We start from the raw sequence: 20,081 nt of genomic DNA on the forward strand, positions 1-20,081 counted from the left end.
TTAGCACAGGATCCCATTTTATGCAATAAGATCCTATGTGAAAATAATATGTTTTGTGGAAAAATAACCTACATCTTAACGGTAGCCCACACTGATAACTTCCCTTCAAAATCTGACTTCTGTTCTGGGAAATTTGGAAGTATGTAAGAAAGAAATAACCGTACAAATGTAATGCTTAGGAAAATTCAGCATGGCGAATGAAAAAGAAAGTCAAGCCTCACTGATTAAAAATATAAGCAGACATGGAGAAAAGGTAGAGTCTAGTAAAGCTTTAGATAAGGACCCTTGTGAAAGACTCATAAAACTCAGTTTTAATCAAGCCGAGCAACTACTTTGTACACCCAATGCATTGTTATCCCTTAAAGATCCTTGACAAAGGATCTAGTGAAGACAACTGGTTTCAAAAAGTGATGGATCAAAAGTATAAACCATCAATGAAGCACAGGCTATTAAATGTAGTAGTCACGGGTGTCAGTGCATCCCTATAACATGACTGCTAGACACTTGGAATGATATGACACCGGATAAGCAATTCTATACACATCCTGTTTCTAACACACATCCTTTAAGCATATTTTGCTTGTCACGATTGGAGACATGATGCTGGGCTAGATGGAGATTTGGTCTCACCCAGTTTGGCAGTGTTTCTATTCCTTTACCTCTCTCTTCATCACTATAGCTATATATCCATAGCTTAATATTGATAGTGCTTTTCTTTAATCAAGTAAACAAGAAAGCATTTTAGAAACAATGACAAAGTCAGTGCATTTGTTCAAGTTCTAATAGTGTCATTGACAATGTTTCAGAGAGTTAACATCTTCACCTCTATCCATTTGGTTGACGTGAGATCACTTCTTTGCTGGTGATTTTTTTGCTCCACCTCCTTTATCATTCCCTTGTCCTTTACGCCCTGACTTTTCTTTAGAGGCCTCATTTCCAGCTTTCTTTCCAGCAGTCTGTTTCTCAGATGAACTCTTTTCTGCATCTTTCTTTTTGGAGCCTTCTTTCCCCTCTCCCTTGCCTTCTTTCTCACCCTCCTTTTTCTTGGCACCCTTTGCGCCTTCTTTCTTGCTGTTTTGTCCATCTACTTTTCCCGCCACTGTAGGTACCTCTTTCTTCTCTTCTGGTTTCTGAGCTGTAGATGAAGAAAACAATAAAAATTATTTGAGATAATTTTGTACTTGATAGCAGCCAAACTTAGGGGTCCCACATAGCTAATGGGCAAAACTAACACTGCTTTTTGTACAGTCCTATCTGACTGCTTAGCTATGTAGGCACCAGCAGTAAATATGGCTTGTGCTTACATAACTAACAACGTCTTCCCAATTTCATCCCCGGACTGCCTGGGCACTAGACAGATAGTGCTATGGCAGTCAGAGCTGATAGCAGAAACACTACCCAGTTAAGCGCCACTGAATATCAATGGCTGGCCCATTCAGCATGATTTAAGTGTGCAGGAACCTTTCCTGCCCACTTAAACCATATTGTATATCAACCCTATTTATTTAAAAAGAAAGTAAGGCAAAGAAATGTTTTTAAAAACTACATTTTTAATTGTTAAAAATATAGGCATACTCATGAAATGTAAGGATATATTTTCTGTTCTACAGACCGATACTTAGGCAGCTAGCAGGCTTATTTTGAAAGAGAAGGGCACCCATCTTTCTACACAAATCACAAGATGGTTGTCCTTCTCACAGGGTTGCCCAAATCGGCATAATCGAAAACCGATTTTGGGTGTCCTCAACTGCTTTCCATTGCGGGGATGACCAAAGTTCACAGGGGCGTGTCAGAGGTGTAGCAAAGGCGGGACTGGGGCGTGCCTAACACATGGGCATCCTCGACTGATAATGGAAAAAAGAAGGGCGTCCCTGACGAACACTTGGATGACTTTACCTGATCTTTTTTTTCTGACGACCAAGCCACAAAAATGTGCCCTAAATGACCAGATGACCACCGGAGGGAATCAGGGCTGACCTCCCCTTACTCCCCCAGTGGTTGTTCAAGCCTCCCAAGATCTGTTACTGTAAGATCCTAGTATCTTGATGTATAACCTCAGCACATCAATACACCCTGAAGTCCCTTTATATTTCTGAAATGTCCTTTATTGAATAACAAACAGTTTACTCACAAATCAGAAGAGGTGCCTCTTAGCACAGAGCCTTCGTATTCTGAAAGCTGCTTCAATGGATGGAATCACAGACCTGAGAAAAAGGGCAGTTCTACTGCTGAGTTAGAAAAGCAGTTTCACAGGCAGAGCAGCTCACAAATGGGAGATTGAAAGTGCAATATCCCATTGGCAAGATATTTATGAGGTAAAAAAAAAAAAAGAGTTCTCTCCAGGGAGTCTATGAGGACAAGTGCTGACAGAAAAAAGCTGGAGACAGCTACCAAGTGAACCAGAGAGAGAGAGAGAGAGAGAGAGAGAGAGAGAGAGAGAGAGAGAGAGAGAGAGAGAGAGAGCTGGACAGGAGAGGGGGGGGGGGGGCTCCCTCAAGCCCACAGAACAAGATGCCAAGAAGACCAATGAGAACTGAGCCAAGTTAGGCTGGGCAAAAAAGGTCTAGGCAACAGCACACCAATAATAACAGTTTCCTAAACAAGTGTGTCTGCACTACCTGTGAACTACATTTCACATAATGCCTTGCTTATCTAACATCACAGTGACCTACAGTAAAACATTAACACATTTCAGGAACCTATCCCAACCAGGCAAGGCTGTCAAAGGACAGAACACTCCCTGGCTGGAATCGGAAGATGCCACTATTTATATTATCACAATTTATCAACTTTATAACAGGGGGAGTCCATGATCTGTATTCAGGTTCTCCGACAACTGTAGGTTCATCTTCTACTTCACTAAGGACTTGCAACGAGAGACAAACAACAACAACACTAAAGAGAAAGAGAGAGAGAGTCTTTCTGTCTCTGTTCTTCATGAGTGAACGCTGGCTCTTTGTGCTTGCGATTCTTCATGCGGTACAAGGAGTATAACTTCATTGATCGGTCTGTAAAAGTTCTTCACTGCTCCTTCCTTCACGGTTCTGACTTCAATCTTTCTGGTGTTTCCGTCTTTACAGGGAATGATTTTAATGACTAATGCCAGAGGCCAGTCATTGCGTTGAGTCTGGCTGTCCCTGAGTAGTACAATGTCGCCTTCATGGATGTTGGCCTTACTGGTCTGCCATTTGCTGCGGATCTGTAGGGTCGGAAGATACTCTCTTCTACAACGATTCCAAAAGGTGTTGGCAAGGCTCTGGACTTGTCTCCACTGCCATCTGCATAAATCTTTATCATCGAAGTTCCCACGTGGGGTAGGAGGTACACCTATCTTTTTTGTTAAAAGTGTAGCTGGAGTCAGTATCAAAGGCGATTCTGGATTGGAAGACACTGGGATCAGAGGTCTTGCGTTGATGATGGCAGACACTTCTGCCAGAAGTGTGGTCAAAACTTCATGGGTGAGGCAGTTGACCCCTGTCTTTGATAACATGGAATTCAGGATGCAGCGAGCAATCCCAATCATTCGTTCCCAACTTCCCCCCATATGTGAAGCATGGGGAGGAACCACGTGCAGTGTTGATCGTTTAAGTATCTTTCGATGGCAGGAGTGTTGAACTTCTCTGAGTTTATTTTCAATTCATGGCAAGCACTCATGAAATTGGAACCACAATCAGAATGGATCTGCTTGACTGGACCACGGATTGAAAAGAATCTTCTAAGCACATTTATAAAGCTTGAAGTGTCCATTGATTCTACAACTTCGATGTGGACAGCACGTATGCTCATGCACGTGAACATAACGACCCATCGCTTGCTGTTCACATTCCCTCCTCTGGTCCCTCTCGAGATGACTGACCATGGCTCAAAAATGTCCAACTCCACATAGGTGAATAGTGGGTCTACGCTCAGTCTTTCAGGTGGCAAGTCTGCCATTCTTTGGTCTTGATATTTACCCCTCAGCTTACGGCACGTGACACATCTGTGAATAACTGCTGAGATGCAATGCTTTGCTCCGACGATCCACACTCCTGCAACCCTGATGGCTCCTTTGCCCCTAAGCACTGTGCCCCCTCTCCATGAACAGGAGCAGCTCTCCTTCAGGGTCCTCATCCTGAATAAGTGTAGCCTCTCTTCTGGACTGCCATCACCACCTGTAGGTACCCCTCAGGGCCTACCTGACAAGTTTTGGTAGTCCAGCAGTGGTGAAGTGGTGTGTATATTGTGGCTGTTCAATCTTATAAAAGCCTTTTTCTGAATTCAGAAAAAAATACGTACATAAAATATCCCCACACACACACACACCCCTGACATGGTTATCAGCATAAAATGATTTCTATAATATTTGCGTTCAGATTTGAAAGTTTAACTTATTCAAATAGTGGTTGAATATTAACATTATCCATATGATTTCTGGCCCCGTTCCAGACCTTCCCAACCCAGACCAACTTTAAATGCATTACATTTGGCCATAAACTAACTTATATGGCCAAAGGTTGCATATTGTCCATGCTGGGAATTTTTTAAAGCAGTTTGGTGCTTTATAAGTGGTATACATAGTAACATAACATAGTAGATGACGGCAGAAAAAGACCTGTATGGTCCATCCAGTCTGCCCAACAAGATAAACTCATATGTGCTGCTTTTTGTGTATACCTTACTTTGATTTGTATCTGTCATTTTCAGGGCACAGACCATATAAGTCTGCCCAGCACTATCCTCGCCTCCCAACCACCAGCCCCGCCTCCCACCACTGGCTCTGCCACCTAATCTCAGCTAAGCTTCTGAGGATCCATTCCCTCGGAACAGGATTCATTTATGTTTATCCCACGCATGTTTGAATTCCGTTACCGTTTTCCTCTCCACCACCTCCCGTGGGAGAGCATTCCAAGCATCCACCACTCTCTCCATGAAAAAATACTTCCTGACATTTTTCTTGAGTCTGCCGCCCTTCAATCTCGTATCGTGCCCTCTAGTTCTACCGCTTTCCCATCTACAGAAAAGGTTCGTTTGTGGATTAATACCTTTCAGATATTTGAATGTCTGTATCATATCACCCCTGTTTCTCCTTTCCTCCAGGGTATACATGTTCAGGTCAGCAAGTCTCTCCTCATACGTCTTGTAACGCAAATCCCGTACCATTCTCGTAGCTTTTCTTTGCAATGCTTCAATTCTTTTTACATCCTTAGCAAGATACGGCCTCCAGAACTGAACACAATACTTATACAGGGGCATTAAAACCTCTTTTCTTCTGCTGGTCACTCCCCTCTCTATACAGCCTAGCAACCTTATACTTATGGCCACCGCCTTGTCACACTGTTTCGTCACCTTCAGATCCTCAGATACTATCCCTCTCCCCGTCGGTACCTATCAGACTCTCCCCGCCTAACACATACGTCTCCCGTGGATTTCTACTCCCTAAGTGCATTACTTTGCATTTCTTTGCATGGAATTTTAATTGCCAAACCTTAGACCATTCTTCTAGCTTCCGCAGATCCTTTTTCATGTTTTCCATTCCCTCCCGGGTGTCCACTCTGTTACAAATCTTAGTATCATCTGCAAAAAGGCAAACTTTACCTTCTAACCCTTCAGCAATGTCACTCACAAATATATGGAACAGAATCGGTCCTAGCACCGATCCCTGAGGCACTCCACTACTCACCTTTCCCTCCTCCGAGCGAATTCCATTTACCACCACCCTCTGGCGTCTGTCCGTCAACCAGTTCCTAATCCAGTTCACCACTTCGGGTCCTATCTTCAATCCATCCAGTTTGTTCAAGAGCCTCCTGTGGGGAACCGTGTCAAAAGCCTTGCTGAAATCTAGGTAGATTACGTCTATATCACATCCCTGATTTAATTCTCCAGTCACCCAGTAAAAGAATTCAATGAGATTCATTTGGCACGATTTCCCTTTGGTAAAATCATGTTGTCTCGGATCTTGCAACTTATTGGCTTCCAGGTATGTATAAATAGGTGTGTCCTTGTAGGTGCCCTGATGCCACATGAGGAGTGGCTCCCAGATTCCATTGTAGAATGTAGATGTGGTGCTGATGTAACTGATCTCTACATACAGCAAGGGCAGGCATAAATAATAACATTCTATAAGCTACACATGTAACTAAGAGACATGCCCATGTTCCACCTATCATCCACCCACATATACATCTTTTGCATTTATACGATATAGCCCTTATACGTGATATTGTTTTTGCTACAAATACATGTGCCAAAAGGGCATCTAACTTCAGACACCTAGGTATAGACTTGACCTTTAAAGCTGTCATTGGCTGTTGCTGGCCTCATAATTCATTTTGAATATTTACTCATTTTGGCAGATGTAGAGTGACATTTTAGCATGAATACTACATTTTCAGATTGTCCTTGTAAACACATTTTTTAGTGCTTAGGCCTCAAGTGAAGATAGATAGATACAGTATGAACAAGCATTGACTGTGGAAGGTTTCAAATCCATCCCAAATATCTATTACTGTCCTGCTGCAAAGAAAAGGTAAAATTACCTCCATTTTTGAAAAACATTTTAACAAACATCTAAATGAAAAAGGATAGTATATTAAACTGGAAATGCAAAGGATAGCTTTGTATTTAATTGGAAATGCAATAGTCATTTCTTTATGAAATCACCGATGTTAACAAAGATACCAGGCTTTAAAAGAATCTGTCTTTCTTAATGGATAAAAAAAATATACATTTTTACCTTTCAAATTTGTCTATATTTTGCTTGGTTGCTTCTATGTGTTCTTCATATTTCAGAGGATGTGGCTTTTGATACAAGATGTAGCTTGAATGTCTTTAAAGTAAAATGGCTGCCAATTGGATGAACATACCAAGCTCAGGTCATGGAGAATAATATATTGAAAGAACAATGATAAAGCACAGAAAACTAATATGCACGTACACACCAAGGCGACAAGTCTTAAGGTATGAAGGGTCTCATAATAAGTCATGGATGTGAGAAACAAAAGGTAGAAAAGTGGGAAGAAGAAGGACAGTCTTTAATTCCCTTAGAAAGCCATTTCATCTTCTTCTTTCACAACAGGTAGGGCATTAAGAGGTCTGGATTGGACATGACCAGAGAGAGTCTGAAGACCTTCAGTAGAGCCTACAGAGCAGAATTAGAAGAGAATCAGTCAGAGCAAAGACACAGTGAGAAGACATTAACAACTAACAGAATAGAAATGATTGGTCATCGAAAGAGCTGACAGTGACAGTGGAGGAAGAGCATATGATACTAATATTTCCATACCCATTAACACAATGTCATCCTCTGCTGTACCTACAGTCAGTGATAGTACATCCCTGGATTCTCACCTAAAGGTGCAGCACTGAATGCTGATTGGTGCGTACTGCATGGTATTTCAAACTATGGCTAATAAAGGTGGGATTAGATGCTTAGATAAGGAATGTGAGGTGTTATGTCAGTTGCAAGTATGACAGTTTGTGGGATGATGGGGCAGCTGGAGGGGAGTTAGCTTTTGAGGTGAGGTAGTAGAGTAGTTGTGGGGTATATTTTAGGGGTAGGGAAGTTTACAGGGTGGTGGGGCAGTTGGGTTATTTTTGGAGTGTCACAGTTTGCATGGGTAGTTTTAGGGGTGAGAGCAATTTAGAGGTGGTGTGCCAGTTGCAGGGGGTAGTTTGGCCAAACCTGATTTGAGATGTCTAAGTCAAGACATCAAATGTATTCCAAAACAGTAGGGTTACTAAAAACAGACTCAATGCAGTCCTGCGTTTCATTCCTTATCTAAGCATCTAAGATTAACTAGTAATCTTCATTTCTGGAACTGCACCCTACTGAGCATGATAACGATGTATCAGTACCTCCTCATTAAGGGGCACTTAATTTGTGTTGAAAGACAGGCACCCTTCTCTTTCGAAAATGACTCCAAAAGTCAGGCACTGGAGTGATCCACATTAAGCTAGTACTCTTGAAAGGGTGCTCCGCACTGAGCGCCCATTATAGAATACTAGCTTAGACTACATTTTGTGTCTAGCTTTAAGCGCCAGCATCTATGTCTACCAAAAGCTGGTGTAAATGCTGGTGCCCAATTTTTAGCAGTTGAGCGCAGGAGTAATTGTATTCTATAACATGGCGCCTAATTTCTTAGCATGTGGTAAAAATCCATGTAAGGGCGCTGTAAGGCCACTCTTTACCACAATTTAGTAAGTGGTAAAGAGTGGCCTTACAGCGCCCTTACATGGATTTTTAGCACAAGCTAAGGCCATTGACTGCAGCCATAAAAATGGCCTTTTTATATTTTTTTGCATTAATGGCCAAGAGCTAAGGTTGCCATTAATGATTTACAGCATGAGCACTTACCACCATCCATTTTGTAGGCAGTAAGGGTTCACACGGTATCCATGCACTCATGTAGCTGCACTAACTGGTTAGCGCAGGACTGCCCACTCTCTGCCCCCAGACATGCTCCCACCACAAAAAAAATAAATATTTTTAGTGTGCAACTAGCGCAAACAGATTTGGCAGTTATCACAGGACACCTGAGCGCATCCCATGCTTTAGTTGCACATTAGCTCCCAATGCAACTTCTTTTGCTAGGGGAGACATGGGTTCAGGGACAACATGAGGGGCCCTTTTACTAAGCCATGGTAAAAAGTGGCATGCTGGGTGCATGCTGGGCCATTTTTTACCACATCTAGGAAAAAGGGCCTTTTTTAAAAGGGCCTGAAAATGGACGTGCACTAAAACTGAAACCAGCGCACATCCATTTTCGGCCTGAGATCGTACCACCACCAATTGACCTAATGGTAAGGGCTTACGCACTACACATGTGGTAACCGGTTGGCGTGCGTCAACTGCCGATTAACTCCGGAAACACCACAAATGGTAGGAAATAAAAAAATAATTTGTCCCAGCATTATGGGCACTTTCCAAATCTGAAATTACCGCCAAGGAGTGTGCTAGCCTTGCAGTAGTCTCATTTTGGTCCGCACTACACAATCGTAGAGTCTACTGCACCTTTGTAACAGGACCCCTGAGAGACTAAAAGCTTTTTAAAGAGTAGAGCAACAAGCATTCATGCAACCGGTGGCCCAGCTTGCAGTGAAGCATGTTTCAAATATTTGGTGCACTGTATTGAGGTTCCTGCAAGCTGCAATACACCATCCACTAATCTATCTGGATAATACTGTCATCAGATAAATTTTCTGTCACAAAACACTAGAAGTATTGCTCTGTAAAAACGGTGTTGCACACATGCAACCTGACAACAGCAGCAGCAGCAGCAGCAGACATGTACTGCGGAACCCATTGGTAGCAATAGCCCAGCATGTTACCCCGGATTCTATGTAGCTCGCCCAAAGTTGGGCACCAATCGCAGATCAGCACACAAATTAATTAGCTAATGAGGCGCCAACACTTAATTGGAAGCTATTTAGAGTTCCTCGTACATCTGCCCTAGGCACTATTCTATATAAAATCTGTGCCTAAATTTCATAGCACGAAACTCCAAAGGGGTGTGGCCATGGAAGGGGCATGAGCAGATCAGGGGGTGTTCCAAGAAATTAGGCGCCATGTTATAGAATACAATTACTCCTGCGCTCAACTGCTAAAAATTGGGCACCAGCATTTACACCAGCTTTTGGTAGACATAGATGCTGGCGCTTAAAGCTAGACACAAAATGTACGCTAAGCTAGTATTCTATAATGGGCGCTCAGTGCGGAGCACCCTTTCAAGAATACTAGCTTAATGTGGATCACTCCAGTGCCTGACTTTTGGGGTCATTTTCGAAAGAGAAGGGTGCCTGTCTTTCAACACAAATCGGGAGATGGGTGTCCTTCTCCCAGGGTCGTCCAAATTGGCATAATCAAAAGCTGATTTTGGGCGCCCTCAACTGCTTTCCGTCGCGGGGACAACCAAAGTTCCCGGGGGCGTGTCAGAAGTATAGCGAAAGCGGGACTGGGGCGTGCTTAACAGATGGGCATCCTCGGCCGATAATGGAAAAAAGAAGGGCGTCCCTGACGAACACTTGGCCGACTTTACTTGGTCAATTTGTTCTTGCGACCAAGCCTCAAAAAGGTGCCTGAACTGATCAGATGACCACCGAAGGGAATCGGGGATCACCTCCCCTTACTCCCACAGTGGTCACTAACCCCCTCCCACCCTAAAAAAACTTTTAAAATATTTTTGCCAGCCTCTATGCCAGCTTCAAACGTCATACCCAGCTCCCTGACGGCAGTATGTAGCTCCCAGGAGCAGTTTTAAAGGGTGCAGTGCACTTCAGGCAGGCAGACCCAGGCCCAAACCCCCCTACCTGTTACACTTGTGGTGGTAAATGTGAGCCCTTCAAAACCCACCAGAAACCCACTGTACCCACATGTAGGTGCCCCCCCTTCACCCCTTAGGGCTATGGTAGTGTTGTATAGTTGTGGGGAGTGGGTTTTGGGGTGTTCAGCACTCAAGGTAAGGGAGCTCTATGCACCTGGGAGCTTTTTCTGAAGTCCACTGCAGTGCCCCCTAAGGTGCCCGGTTGATTTCCTGGCATGTCAGGGGGACCAATGCACTACAAATGCTGGCTCCTCCCATGACCAAAGGGCTTGGATTTGGTTGTCCTCGGTTTCCATTATCGCCGAAAATATGGGACAACCATTTCTAGGGACAACCATCTCTAAGGTCGACCTAAATGTGGAGATTTGGGCATCCCCGACCGAATTATCGATAATATGGGTTTCCCCGCCCCTTCGCAGGATGTCCTCAGGAAAACTTGGGCGCCCCGTTCGATTATGCCCCTTCACGAGTGCCATTTACTGAATAATGCCCTTAGAATGAGATTCTATATATGGCGCCTAACAAATCAGCACTGAAACCAGTGCTGACTAAGCATATTCTATAATCGGCTCCTAAATTTAGGCACCAATTATAGAATAAGCTTAGTTGATATTTCAGCTCCTAAATCTACGTGCATCCATTTACACCAACTAAAACATGCTGTAAATCCTGGCGCATAGATTTAGGTGCACTGGGCCATATTCTATAACTAGGCATGTAAATCCAGAACGCCCACAACATGCCCATTTCCTCGCCTATAATCATGCTCCTTTTTGCCTGCGCACGTTAAAAGTTCGGCACACATCATTACTGAATATGCTTAGCAAGTCGTGCGCCTTAATTTTAATCAGTGACAATTAGTGCTCATTATTGCTTGTTAAGTGCTATCAGTGCTCGTTAGCTTGTTAAGCTAATTAAGTTACGCGAGGTGTTGTAGAATCCATGCCGATTTCAGTACCTAAATCTAAGCATGCTATATAGAATCCAGGGGTTAATGCAGAATATTTCTTATAACTGTCATTGCATCCTATGCCAGTATTACACAGATGTACCTGCTAGAAGTGTTCATCTCTATGAGGCCAATTTACAAAGCCACTGACATTAGTAAATGGCAATTTACCTGGGAAAACTGTCTGGCAAAAATTGCTTTTGCTCAGTCTTGCTAAAAAGCCCAGACAGGACTCCACAGAACATGTACAGCTAGCTGCATTGAGAGGACAGATTCCCATGGGAGTGTTTAGAAAGTTGGAAAACAATACACTTTAAACTGCGTTTTCAAATATACAAGCAGGGGCACAGCCAGACCTCGCGGTGGGAGGGGGCCGGAGCCCGAGGTGGGGGGCACATATTGGTCTGTGTCTGTCGCCCCAGCACCGCCCTCATCACCTCACCCCCCCCCCCCCCCCCGCCGCCCTGCCACTCCCCACCCACTGCCGCAGCAAATACCTGGGCTGGCAGTGGTTCCCAACCCCCGCCAGCTGAAGCATTGTCCAGCGCCAGTCTCCGGCACCGCTGCATTGTCTGCCCTGCTCTGTCTTCCCCTCACGTCCTGCACGCTCCTTTTAGTGAAATTCAGTTTCACCACTGTATACGTGCTATTTTCTCACACAAGTCTTCACAGAGAGAGAGAGCAGGTGCGGTCTGTGGGTCTTTGTACTCACAAGTATGTTTTCAAGGCAAATGATTTGCTTTCTTTCCCTGTGAGAATTCAGTACTTGGTCTTTTGATAAAAAGAACCCACAAACTTTGTATTTATAGGCAGTGGCGTTCCTAGGGGGGCTGACACCCGGGGCGGATCGCCAATGCGCCCCGCCCCCCGGATGCAGTGCCCCCCCCCCCCGGAACAGCGCGACGGTCCCCCCGGCGAAAGAACCTCCGATCCCCCGGTGAAAGAACCCCCCCCCCCGGGTGCACGCCGCTAGGGGGGGGGTGCCGCGCGCCTGTCGGCTCTTCGTTTTCATGCTCCCTCTGACCCGGAACAGGCAGTAACCTGTTCCAGGGCAAAGGGAGCATGAAAATGAAGAGCCAACAGGCGCGTGGCACCCCCCCCCCCCCCCAGCGGCGTGCACCCGGGGCGGACCGCCCCCACCGCCCCCTTGGTATGCCACTGTTTATAGGTCTCTCTGAAAATCTTCATCTATTTGGCAGTGGCCAGCACCATTAGCATTGTCTATACACTCTTCGGACTTTGATCCTGGGGAACTGTGTTCGATTCTCACTGCAGCTCCTTGTGACTGTGGGCAAGTCACTTAACCCTCCATTGCCCCAAGTACAAAATAAGTAAGTACCTGTATATATGTAAACCGCTTTGAATGTAGTTGCAAAATACCACAGAAAGGTGGTATAGCAAGTCCCATTTCCCTTTCCCCTTTTTCTTTGCAATGCAGTTGTTACACAGAATACATTATGCATGCTCGATTTAGCAGCAGAGTATAATAAGCACAGCTTTATTTTGAAGTCTCAAGCACTTGATCTAGAAACTCTTAGAAAGTAATGTGTAAGGACAACCATTTATACATATTGAGGGTAATTTCAGGAGCAATGTATCCTGGTACGGAAGCTATCAGAAAATTGTCCACCTTTTTCCCCTGGATGAAAGTGCATGCACTTTTTACCTGCAGGAAAAAGTAGATGGCCAAGAGGTACAGATATGTTGGAAGAGGCAGCAACATGTATGAAGCGGAATTTTAGAAAGGATGGCCAAACCTGATTAGAGATGTCTGAGTCAGGACATCAAAGGTATTCCAAAACATTGGGTTTATTAAAAACAGACTTGACGTAGCCCTGCATTTCAGCGCCAACCGCGCCTGCTTCAGGAGTCAAACAATTTATCTCAGCCACTGATGATAACAGTAAACAGAAAGGCTGTAAAATCCAATGGTACAGCATATAAAACACTGAAAAACCGGGTATAGCTGAGCAAAAGCATGCCAAACAAAAGCCACGTATGTATGGCCCTTGTGTCATGCTTTTTGCTTGGCATACTTTTGCTCAGTAATACCTTTACTAAACTGTTGCTCCCATTTTTAGACAAGTAATCAAACCTGCTGGTCATTCACATCACTACTAGTTCTCTAAAGGTCTAATATACTAACCTGTGGGACTTCCTGCAGGTTTTCTGCCCTTTTCCACAGATGGCCATGAACCAAAATTGGTTTGAAACCACATTTATTACCACAAATAAACAACACCATAGTTCTCATAGCTCTAAATTAACCAGATCATTACTGGGATGACCATAAAAGGTTCAATATAAAACTTTACAATTCAATGCAAGCTAATAGCAGTGAATACCATAGCTACCAGGTTGTTTTTTTTTAGATTAGCCCTGCCAATAACCCATTGTTGTTTAACAAATTGTAAAAGTAATTTTTTTTCAAATGGCATCTAATTGTTCATAGAAAGCGATTACTGGAGGGAAAGAGAGATTTATAAGTTACTGGGTCAAAGCTGGGCTACAATTTTTTTTATAAGTTCATCTTTTAATTATTCTTTCCAATACAACAATAATTGGAAAGAATTATATATAAGGGTTCCAGAATGTCTGTCCAACAGTATGTCTGGGAGCAAATAGCTCTCTGGAAATGTAATGGAATAGGATGTAACTCGCCATGAGGGGAAATAAAGTACAGAATCTCAAGTGTTATGAGGTTCCGGAGAAATTATCCTCTCCTCTCCCCTCCACCCCCCCTAAAAAAATGACCCAATGAATTTCTATGGGTACAGGAGCTTTAACTTCTGTGGCATAGAAACTTAATAGAGTGAAATATAGCAGTTAGAGAACAGGGCAAGGTAGTCTGAAAGACAGAATTCCCTTTAAAACATCCAAACTGTCCCAACCCTAACCCCTTGCAAATGCTGCACCCCTAAAACTGCCTTCAGAGCCCAAAATATATCCATTTGTGACTGCCACGCCACCCCTCATACTGCCCCACACCCCTTGCACTTGCCACAATATCCTACAAATTGCACATATCAAAAAGCTGCTATTCCCACAACTGTCACTCCACCCTCATAAACTGTCCCGTTTAAAAAAACCTACCTACTGCAACTTTCCCTCCATCTCGCAAACTGCTCTGCCCTTAAAAACTGCCACTTTCAACTAGCCCACAACTAGAAACTATCCCCTGCAACTGCAGCACCATCCTGCATGCCACCTCCACACTCCAAAAATATATCCTGCAACTGGCACACCACCTCTAAACTGCTCCCACCCTTAAAACTACCCATGCAAACTGTGCCGCTCCAAAAATAACCCAACTGCCCCACCACCCTGTAAACTTCCCTACCCCCAAAATATACCCCATAACTGCTCTACTACCTCACCTCAAAAGCTACCCCCCCCCCCCCACACACACACAGAGCTGCTCCATCATCCCACAAACTGTCCTACTTGCAACTGACATAACACCTCACAAAGGGGCCCTTTTACTAAAGGGTTGGTGCGCAGCAACAGGCTTACCGCGTGCCAATCCAGAACTACTGCCGGGCTACCACAGGAACCCAGCGGTAGTCCCCACCCTCAGTGCATGCCATTTCTGGCGCTACAAAAATATTTCTATTTTTGTAGCGCTGGTGCTTACCTGAGAAGACTTGTCTCCGGCGGTAGTTCCCACCCCCCAACGCATGCCATTTCTGGTGCTACAAAAATGTTTCTATTTTTGTAGCGCCGGTGCTTACTGCGAGCAAAAATACACACCTACAATTTAGCCATCGGTACTTACACCGGTCATAGAGCTGGTGTTTGTGCACCTAAGACCTGCCAGCCAGAAAAACAATAAGATCAGCACGAACATACCTAAATCTTCACTACCCAAGCTGCAAAGGACTCAAATACAAATCAACATATGCATCCAGCTTCTCCTATTTAAGCGCTCAACTATGGAACACACTGCCAAAAATAGTAAAAACAACGTATGACCACCTAAATTTCCGGAAAGAACTAAAAACAAAACTGTTCAGAAAGGCATATCCCACCGACCCAACATAGGAACCTAAGTACCTGCAACACGACAAAACCAAAGATTGTAATGGACACACCTCAATTCTCCCTCTTCCTCTCTTATGTCCCCCCAATGTATCTACCATACATGAACCTTATTCTACCACTAGTACACCTTGTATTTGTTCATACCGGAATTGGCGAATGCCGTTACGGTACTATGAAAGCCACATTGAGCCTGCAAATAGGTGGGAAAACGTGGGATACAAATGTAACAAATAAATAAATAAAAATAAGTTACGGTGATATGTGATAGAATATTGTGTACAATTCTGGAAACCGCACCTTCAAAAAGATATAAATAGGATGGAGTCAGTCTAGAGTGCGGCTACTAAAATGATCAATGGGTTCATCATAAAACACATAAGTGTGAGTTTTATCCACACTAAACCTAGACTCCACCATGTGTATTCCTACCTGTAAAAATGCATGCTATCTAAGATTTGTGCATATTTAACAGTGTAGCGCTTAGGTGAAATTTTGCAACAGACATGCATATGTGTCTCTCTCCATGCACTGAGAAGAAAGTCTGGTCACAATGGTTCATGCCATGATAACTTCAAGGCTGGATTACTGTAATGCACTCTACACTGGTCTCACTACAAAAGGTTTGCACCAACTCCAATTAATTCAGAATGCTGCAACAAGACTGATAAAAGGTTTTAAGTGATGTGATCATATCACACCATTTCTGCAAAAACTTCACTGGCTACCAGTACAATACCGAGCTAAACTTAAAACTCTATGAATGATCTTCAAGGCCCTTAAAGGAAATGGGCCAGAACGCTTGAAGAACAGGATCTCCCTCTACATACCTCCAAGGTCACTAAGGTCCACATAGAGTATCCCTAACCACACCCTTTCCAATGGACATCCCACAATGCCTCTGTGAATGTTTTTATGGAAACTACCTAGTCATAGGTGGTATATAAGTGTTTTAAATAAATAAATGGGACACCCACCAATGAGCCTTCTCCAGACAAACCCCACACTCTGGAATGAACTCCCTGAAATGTTTCCCGCAATGCAAGATTATCTCTACTTCAGAAAGCAGGTGAAAGCTTGGCTCTTCTCCCAAGTTTTTAATGAAAGGAACAATAACTTGCTAGTCTCACAATACAAGGTCTAACACCAGCCGCGCATCCTGTAGCAGGACTTGCTTATCCATGCCTACTTATGGAGATCAAATTCATGCACTTTTCTGACTTCAAGTGCTACTTTCAGTTTAGTCTCCTTATTTTCTAACTCCTGTTATTCTATCTTATCTAAGTATATTTCTCACCTCTGCTTACACTTTGTGCTGTCTGTTAAGGTGTTCTATTGTGTACTGTGTCGACATAGTATGGCATAGTGTGCTACTTACAAAATAATGTCATATATATTTTTTTCCATCTGTAATTGTCTATTGCCTATGTTTGACTTATTTTACTGTACACCATCTTGGGTGGATTTCTTCAAATAGGCGGTAAATAAATCCTACAAAATAAATAACAATAATATGTGCATATATGTCATTATTCTAGTAAAATACAATATACTTGATAAAATTATCCTCCAAATATGTATGTAAAAGATTAGAGTTCAAAAGGTATTATAGTACTGATATATCTTGATATACTATAATGTAAGACCATAATTCAGTGCCAAGTGTGTTACAATTGTTACAGTAGAAGAAAAAGAGCATTGATAAAACAAGAGGAGGAGGAAACGAACAATTCAGGAGACCACCTAGGTTCAAATATTCATTGTATTGTCTGATAAAAGTTTGTGATGACCCATAAAGTTGTGTTTTGACTTACTCTGCCTGTCTCATGGGTCCACATGCTGTAAAATGCCAGATCCTAAAGACTTAGGTTAATAGATACCCACAAGCTCTATCAGAGCTGCTGCTCACACTGGATCAGCTTTTATTCAAGCATATATATCAAAACACAGCTGTGTTGGGCATCACAAAATGTTATTGGACAATATAATAAATATTTGAACTGAAGTGGGCTCCTGAGCTAGTCATCCCTTTCTCCCCTTGGTCATCACTGTGTTTTTCTTCATTTGTCTTTCTGTGGGGACTTTACCTTCTTTCTCTTTTGACCACTGTGAAAGATAGTGGTGGATGGCCATTCTCTCCTGAGGGGTACAGAGGCATCCATCTGCAGACCAGACATGATGTCCCAGGAGGTGTGCTATCTGCCAGGTGCCAAAATTCAAGATGCTACCAAGAGCTTGCAAAGACTCATCAAGCCTAATGACTATTATGCAATGCTGTTCATCCATGATGGCACAAATGATATTGCTAGGTACCCCTCCAAATCATGGCTCTGGGAGAGATGGTAAAACAGACAGATGCACAGGTGGTGTTCTTGTCGATCTTCTCTGTTGTGGGTAAAGTCCAAAGCAGAAAAGCTCACATCCTGGAGATGAATGTGGTTGTGTAGATGGTGTCCTCAAGAGCATTTTGGCTTCCAGGACCATGGGATGCTTTTCCAAGGGCTGCTAAGCAAAGATGGTGTCCATCTATCAAAGGAGGGGAAAAGTGTCTTCAACAGCAAACTGGCTAACCTACTGAAGAGGGCTTTAAATTAGAATCATTGGGGCAGGGTGATCAAAGCCCCAGATAACTATATGCTCTCAATTAAGTGAAGCATTAAATACCTCTACACAAATTGGAAAAAGGGATAATGTCTGAAAGCAATGTATACTAATGCCTGTAGTACAGGAAATAAGGTTTTAGATGCTGAGGCTATTTCTTTTAGAATATAAACCACCTAGATGGCAATGCCATAGAGCAGGATAAAAAGTGTGTAATAAGCTTGAAACTTGTAATGGAAGAGGCTGATTTGGATTTAGTGGGGATCACAAAGACATGATTCACAGAGAACCATGACTGGACTGTAGCTATTCCGGGCTATAATCTGTTCAGAAAAGACAGGGGTAGGAAAAAAGGGAGGGGGGTTGAATTATATGTTAAATATAATATTAAAGCCACACAATTGCAGGGCCTACAGGGTAAAGAATAGGCACTGTGTGTCAATCTGGAAAGAGGGAATGGCAAATGTATTCACATTGGTGTGATATACAGGCCTCCTTCTAGTTCTGACATCCTGCACAAGACGTCAGAAACAGAAGGAACGGAAGCCTTTTGCGAGAAGAAGAGGACCTCGGCTGGCGGGGGGGTTACGGTCCCCTGTCAGCAAAGGCGTGCGACGGCCCTTGTGCCCCGACTGAGCACGGCGAAGATGGAGTGCCACCGCACTCGGTCAGGCAGCCAGACAACCCCAAGCTTCACCTGCACTTAGCCACTGTCCCCCAAGAGTTGAGCCCCTGGGTTCAAGCGGCCGGCAGCAGCAGGACTTCTGGAACCAGCGGGGTTGCACGACCACTGACCAGACAAGCGGGAGCGCAGACACAGTCCTGAAGCAAGGAGTCAGCGAAGCAGCAAAAACAGAAAACAGTCCGAAGTCTGGGCCGGCAGCAACACAGCGTGAAGTCAAGAATCAGTCCGAAGGTCTGGGCAGGCAGCAACACAGCGTGAAGTCAGTAAACAATCCAAGGTCAGGAACACAGGAAAACACTGGAACAGATGAAGAGCACAACCTCTATGCGAATAGAAGCCGAAGCATGGAAGGACTGGAAACAGGGCTTAAAATAGTGCAGGAATTAGGCTCAACCATGTGCAGCTGTTCCAAGATGGCTGCCCCCATCAGCAGAGTAGCACAACACCCAAATATGGGCTTCCTTTCTGTTCTTGTATACAAGATGGCTGCCCCCTCCTGAGCTAGCCAAGATGGCTGCTGTCCTTGATCCAACCAAGATGACGGCCGCCAGAAATAGGAAACAGAAACAGACCCATCCTGGAGAAACCACATCCAAAATAGCCCTCTATCTCTGCCGGACCGCGCCTCACCGGCGAATCGGCCGCGCAGGCCTGGAACCAGGTGAGGAACGTAACAATGTGGAAATTCCCTGTGTATCACAAACCTTTGGAAAGGAGAAAAGGGTCCCCTGTGACATTTATTGCTGCTAGGGAGAGGGTGACAGAGGAAGAAGATCAGGGAGGAGCTTCAGAAAAGTCCAGCTCAAAGGAGGTGGGATGAGTAGGAGACATAAGTGAAAGGGGAAAGGGTTAAGGGGTCTTTGGTTGCCTGGCCTCCTTCCAAGAACCGAGGAATTCAGGGAGGGTCCCAGATTTCAGAAACTGGACAAGAGAAAAGGGGAAATCAACTTCTGCTCAAAGCAGCAGCTGCAAGGGACTTCCTGCTCTTTGGAGAAGGGTCAGGGAAAGACTTTGGAGAGCCCAGAGGAAAAAGACACCCCAGGAGGGAGAGGAGTCAGGCAAGCCCTGCTGTCAGGAGGACAGAGAATTTAAAGCAGAGTGGCCAGAAGCAGCCAGCTTCAAGAGAACCTGGTGTGACGAGTCTTATGGAAGGGTCCTGAGGTCTGGGTAGGGCAGATGCAAAGAATAAAGAACATATTGAGTGAAGATTCAATTTAAGCTTAAAATAATCAAAACCATCATTACAGCATCTTGTGTGCCAAGATAAGATAAAACTTTGTCAGCAAAAAGAAAAGTTTTATCTTATCTCGGCGCACAAGACATTGTGGCAATTATTTAATTAAACTCATTGAAGATGAATATTACAAGTGGTTGTATTTATTGAAGTGGATGTATTCATTGAACACAAAAGACTCCTGATGCAGGCCGAAACACAGTTGTGTCGAGTCTTGTTCATCATTCAATAAACAGTTATTTTTATCTGCAGAGTCGTCCACTTTTTATGATATAC

The 20,081-nt window shown here is 43.9% G+C and overlaps 1 protein-coding gene across 1 annotated transcript in view; it reads right to left on the bottom strand.

Annotated features, from left to right (window-relative positions):
- Nucleotides 1-327: 327 nt before the first annotated feature.
- The window catches only part of TMIE (transmembrane inner ear), a 163,052-nt gene continuing 143,298 nt past the window's right edge, over nucleotides 328-20,081 (bottom strand). The window contains exon 4 of the mRNA XM_030189896.1: nucleotides 328-1,135. Within this exon, the coding sequence (XP_030045756.1) occupies nucleotides 849-1,135 (287 nt within the window). The 3' untranslated portion in view covers nucleotides 328-848. The remainder of the gene's footprint in view (nucleotides 1,136-20,081) is intronic.

The sequence above is a fragment of the Microcaecilia unicolor genome, chromosome 1 (assembly GCF_901765095.1).
Source record: "Microcaecilia unicolor chromosome 1, aMicUni1.1, whole genome shotgun sequence".
Taxonomy (NCBI): Eukaryota; Metazoa; Chordata; class Amphibia; order Gymnophiona; family Siphonopidae; genus Microcaecilia; species Microcaecilia unicolor.